Source organism: Mercenaria mercenaria, unplaced genomic scaffold (assembly GCF_021730395.1).
Source record: "Mercenaria mercenaria strain notata unplaced genomic scaffold, MADL_Memer_1 contig_3130, whole genome shotgun sequence".
Lineage (NCBI taxonomy): Eukaryota > Metazoa > Mollusca > Bivalvia > Venerida > Veneridae > Mercenaria > Mercenaria mercenaria.
In genome coordinates this window covers 1-6,081 of record NW_026461243.1, presented here as the reverse complement: position 1 = coordinate 6,081, position 6,081 = coordinate 1, and the positions used below count along the sequence as shown (strand labels likewise).

At 31.5% G+C, this 6,081-nt stretch overlaps 1 protein-coding gene across 1 annotated transcript; it reads right to left on the bottom strand.

The window, feature by feature from the left end:
- Nucleotides 1-1,251: 1,251 nt before the first annotated feature.
- Nucleotides 1,252-5,314, bottom strand: LOC128552759 (golgin subfamily A member 6-like protein 22; the record flags this gene model as incomplete). The annotated part of the gene is made up of 3 exons (XM_053533818.1): nucleotides 1,252-3,845; nucleotides 4,441-4,537; nucleotides 5,093-5,314. Coding segments are annotated over 3 exons (993 nt in total), but the record flags the coding sequence as incomplete, so codon positions are not given.
- Nucleotides 5,315-6,081: the final 767 nt, after the last annotated feature.

The window sequence follows — 6,081 nt, the reverse complement described above, 5'->3', positions numbered from 1 at the left end:
TATGCTTAAACGCAGAAATTTATCTTCCTTTTATGTTAAAACGCAGAAATAAAACACGCAGAAATTTATTTCCCAATTTTTGGACCGCAGAAATAACCCGCTATACAGTACCTTCTTGTTTTTTAAGATCACATTTTCTGCTTCCTCTTCATAAAACTTTGTCAAAATGTGAAATCAAGGCCAACGTGGATTCTAACTTATCAGGGGTAAGAATTATATCAGGTGAGCAATACTGTGCCTTTATTTATCGTTGTTTTCCCGCTGCGCAGGCGCATTAAACATTCATTTCACGGGTATTGTTTATCGATGCGCATGCGCAACTCGATACGAATTTACATTTACACGTTTCTCGGTTTTACACGAATACCATTTCCTAAAACGTTCGTGAACGAACGGCTGGTTTCTCGAAAGCGCGGAAATTTATCGGAAGTTCTACTGTAAGTTTCATGAACTTTAAAAGTACACCTTATAACGTACATATTAAATATCGATAGCTGTAATTGTTTCACTGTAACAGTTTACCTTTTATCTTTTTTCCCTATAATTTCAGAAAAAGGGAAAGGAAACACTCCGATATTATATTGATATTGTATTCCTGACAGTAGATTGAAGTGTTCACTAGATAAAATTTTGTCTCTGGAGAAAAGGTTGAATCAAAATACAAAACGTAAGTGTTCAATGCATTGAAATTACACAAAAATTGACGAAACTAAATTTACTTTTACCACTTGTACTCTCAGTTTTAAATGTTATTGAGTAAGCTGATATAATCTGAGATTATGAGGTGGATATTGAATACCAATAAAAATACAAAAACGTCGAGCGTGCGGACTTGAAAAATATAGAAGAAATGCGAATAATGTTAGTAACACGCTGTATGACCTAGTTTCAAGTATTGTATATACGAAGTACAGATATTTCTGTATCACTGGTGGCCATGTTCTTATATAGAGGGAATGTATTAAACTTTCCACCTGAGCATTGATGGATGTGTTTATTATTTATCTATCTTCCAATTTAGGTATCATTTGATTGGACAGTCACAAAATTAACCGTTAGTGAAACCGTTAGTGTCACGGCCGTGTAAAAACGAGAATGCACAAAAATTTATCGCGAGCTCCACTATATAACGTTAATTTCAACGAAACAGCAAATGATTTCTTTCTTATATTGCAAGTAAATAAAGATAACGGTTAATTTGATATAACGTATGCACAAAATATTACATTACATCTGGGATCTCCAGACTAAAGAAAAACAACATGTTGAGTTGATACTTTAAACAAGTCAGTAAACATACAAAAAACGCTTTTAGATTTAACTGTTGTTGTTTTCTTTTGTTAAATGGCATGCACTAACATGAAACTAATAAATATACTATTCCCCAACGATAACTTGATATTTACAAACATGACTTTAAATAGATTAAAATGAAACATAGGGAATTCAACATTTTTCTAACATGTTAAAATCTAAATATTTCTAGTACATGTATGTGTACCAATTCCAAATTAGCTCAGAAGTAAAGCATACTGTCCATGTTACACAGATCTTTTGCCGTGTGGGTTCGGAACTCAGCATTGACATTTATTTCTTATTTCATGTTTGCATTGTTTTCATTTTATTTCATTTCATTTAGATTCCTTCATGTACTCTGTGACAATATTTAAAGTCGATGTGGCAGAGGAGAAAGGCATCATATTAAAGATGATATCAATTAAATCATGCACTTAAGCTAATAATGAGCATAATATAATGTTATATAAAGACATATGTGCAAAAACAAACCATCACAGAAAGAAACGTAAATATGAGAATAAAAATGAAAACGAAAGGGAAAAATAAATCCTCAAGAGGATTCGAATTCACAAAACGATTTGCTTTTATTCAATTAATATCTGCATTTTATCCAAAACTAATACTGAGCTATGTTGCCCTATAAATAAACATAACACCAATAACACAATAACGTATTAAATTGATATTTGTGGGTAAGAAACAGAAATACATAATACACTAGTTATGCTGGTTATTATTAATTTACAGAAAGGTTGAACAATCATATATCAAATTTAACAGACCGAGTTCTTAAGGTATTAGGCATGTAATAAAGTACCTCCTTTTTGAAGAGTATTCAATTACTACCATAAAACTAAATTGACTTCAATTTTCAGGGGTGCGTAGGTTCAAGCCCCACTGTGACCAAAATTTTTGGATTTTTTTTCTAGTAAGTGTTTACTTCTTTCAAGACTTATTATTGATTTATTGTACAAGAGTGGGAAAAAATCATTTTATAAGCAATTTCTTGCTCTTCAAAGTGATTTTTTCTCTGAAACAGAAAGGGTAGAGTTAGACATCTTCAAAAATACTGAGTTACATGCGGTAAAAATTCTCTATTTTGCATTAACTCTTTAGATTACATATTGTGGAAGAAATGTAGGTAAGTTTTACTTCTGTCCCAAGGTTATTTTTGAATAAAGTGAGCAAAATTCAAAACAGACCCGCAGGATTCGACCTTAATTTTTCAATGTTGGAGTTAGAATTCTGTCTCATTAAATCCGTTTACTTAAGGCACCCTAGAAAAAATTATATTGACAGTTTTATTTTGTGCTTTATAATTGTTTACCAATAGTTTGATGTTTTTTTATCAAATTTACAGGCAAAATGAATTATCTGCGAACGTTTTGGATATTGGCCATCACTTTGAAATTTGTCTCTACTTGAGCTTGAGGAAATATCATGAACTATACAAAATTTACAAAAAAAAAAACGGCACGGTAAAAGTTGTTTAAAAATTGCAAAAAGTGCGAAACACGGTCAGCTTTAAGAATATACCAAGCAAATGCCATTCTTTAAACATTACTATTAGTGGCCCAATACCTTAATAATTCCTCTAATGTGTTGATCAACGATACATGTCATTGAGCATATTATCATCCAAATTCATTATATGCATCTATGTGATTGAAAATATGCCATTAACCTTTAACATTATGTTCTGCATTTCAATTATATAAACATAGATGCATCAATTCATTCATTGCATCGGTAAAACTTACACAAATATAGTACAAACCTCTTGAGAGCGGATATCACTATGTTTTAGACATAAATTTGTGCTCAGCAGAGGTTAAATCTGTATATTTATATTTACGCTTCTTGGAAATACTGTTAGCATACGTTACAACTACTTTGATTATTCATTTGTCTCCTAAGTCTTTGTATTTCTGCACGTTGTGCATTTGACTCCATTCTTCCTTGCTGCAAATCAGCTTCAAATTTCAGCTTGTCCTGATGTCTCAAATCATCGAATCTTTCTTTCTCTCTTCGCAAGTTTTCAGCAATTCTTCTTTCTTCGACTTGTTTCTTTTGAAAATCCTTTAGACTTGTCTGTACACTTTTCATAAACTTCATATTTTCCATTTCCCTCTTTTCACTAATTGCCAACATATTTCGCATACTATCATTCATTTTGTCAATTTGCAGTTTACTGAATTCCCTCTCTTGCGCTATAAGTCGATCATACCGTTCTCTGTTTTCTTTCTCTTTTGCACGCATTTCGTCATGTAGTTGTTTCGTTTCTTTTTTAAATTCATTTCGCTGTTTTTCGTTTTCATTCATCATCATCTGTATCTGCAGTTGATTTAGTTCTTTTTCTTCTTGCCACTGTTTCATAATAAGATTCATTTTTTGGTCTTCCCTTTCCATGTACGCTTTTCTGTCCGCCTCCATTATCCTATAATGTTCCTGTATTTGTTGTTTTTCTGCTGCCATCATGTCATTAAATAACATTTGCTGTTTCAGCAATGCTTCTTGGTTGTCTCTTTGAATCATTTCAATTTCAGCTGTTAATCATAAATAATATCATGTGGTTAATGAATTTTGTAGTAAAAACTTTATCGAATTCAGATCCTAATTCTCCACGATAAACTAGAAATCTTGGTTGTGAAGTGTTACGTATTCCATTAGTTACACAGAACAAAAAACAAGTCACGCATCGACTGATTAAGATATACTATATAACTTCAAAATTACTAGAGTATAGTCAAATACATAAACTCATACTGTAATATACACCTACATATTCTGCACCTATCTTCTTAACAAAGCTATTTGATGAGTCTCATGAACATATCATGAACAGATTAAATTAGATACAATCTTCTGGTATTTTACTTGTCGGTGACTTATTCCTCTTACATGTAAGTACAATTTGTATATTGTTATAGTTTAGATCATTACGTTTTGAAAGTTTGAGCGGATGTCTAAATATGAACAAAAAACTTTAATTCACACCTTTGTTGACAGTTAGGTTACTAAGTACATTTTGTTTCGGAATGTTGATACCACTGCGACTCAATTGTTTTTATGTAACGAAGTCGACGTGCGTTTGTACGTAAGAAAGCATATAAATATTGCGGATAATATAATTATAATTACTTTTCCTATCTTCTTCTGTAAGTTTCTTGTCATTAATCATAACCTCACTTTCGTAGTCTGCTTCGTCTGCTATAAATTTATTAAGTGTCTGCGTCACCTTCAAACAGATGTAATAAACATTATATGATTACATACTTTTCACATGTGTTCAACACTGCTACTTGAATTTTAACCGATATTGCTAAACGTCGCACAATGAGGTAGCGTCAGGAAACAAAATCCAAAAGAAGTCCACTTCAGTCGGAACAAAAGAAATAATAGATAAAAAATATATATTTTTGAAATCATCAAATGAAACTGGGAACAGTTTAACAAAAGCATGTATGTTATGTGGGAATCGTTCATCGCCTTTTTCTGTTTGTATCATAGCCAAAACTTACACAAAGCTCAATGAGTTGTACTCATATAAAATGACAGCATACTATTGAATATCTAGACTTAACGCATGCAAGTACCGGTAATTTAGAGTTGCAAATATTCACATTCGTAAAAAGATGCATATTTTGTTGGGATTATGGGATATGTATAAAAGATATTTTTTGTTTGAGTGTTTCTGATTCTTATATGAAGCAGATCGGACATGATGCAATCATATAAAATACGATTCTGTTTATAGGGTTATTCATTGAATTTAAGGCAAAAAACAACCTACTATATATTCCTCAGTCTCTTCCATTTTCGTTTTGTATTTCCTCTTCGTGTTTTCTATATCATACTTATAATCCTCGTATCCACCAGGAACAAGGTAGTCCCCATTTTGCCTTTTTTCTCCAATTACTTCGGCATACGATTCTTTCAGTTGAGTATGACAATATTCAATTATTAATTTACCGTTGTGTTCTTTTGCATCATTCCATAACTTATCCATTTCATCCTACAATTCAGATACTCTTACGAGTTAACATTGTACGTAGTATAAAGCATCAAACGAAGTAGTTATTGATCGTCTAGTCCTTATATTTGACAATGTTTTGTTTTTTTGAGATTTAATATCATTGCAAATACGTATTTCTTACATAGAATACATTTAAACCTTTTAAACTACTCATTCGATATATAAAACATGCCTTATCCGTAAATGGCATTTTTTTCATTCTTGCAACCTGAACATATTTGAATACTTTGATTTTTACTGGTTATTCATTAAACCTGATCCAATATGGTGGTTTCTTTCGTGATACTTGAAATGGGACCATTGTCATTCGTGTCATGCTGTAATTCGTGTAATGTAAAACAAAACTCACAGTGCTCATTTACAAAACTTTTATCTTATTACACGCTGAAGCCGATTATCAACTCATAAAGAACCATTTTTCAAACTTGTCCGGATTTATTAAATTAAAGATTTATTCATTAAAATTTGTATTGACTTTTAGTCCTCTCAAAAGAGAGTGTTCCAAAAATTCTTTTATCATACATCGTCTAGTTCTTTCGTTTTGAGAAATCGCCAAACGTATAACAGACTGGTTGTGCTTCTTATGTTCCAATTTTAAAATCACCACATTTAAATTTCGTCAACGTATTCTACGTTTTGGATTTTGCAATTCACAAATCGAGTTATTCTTTTATCCTTAGACAAACTGATCAAATCATACTATGATTTACCAGCTTAATAGCCGAATTCATTATATTTATTTTATA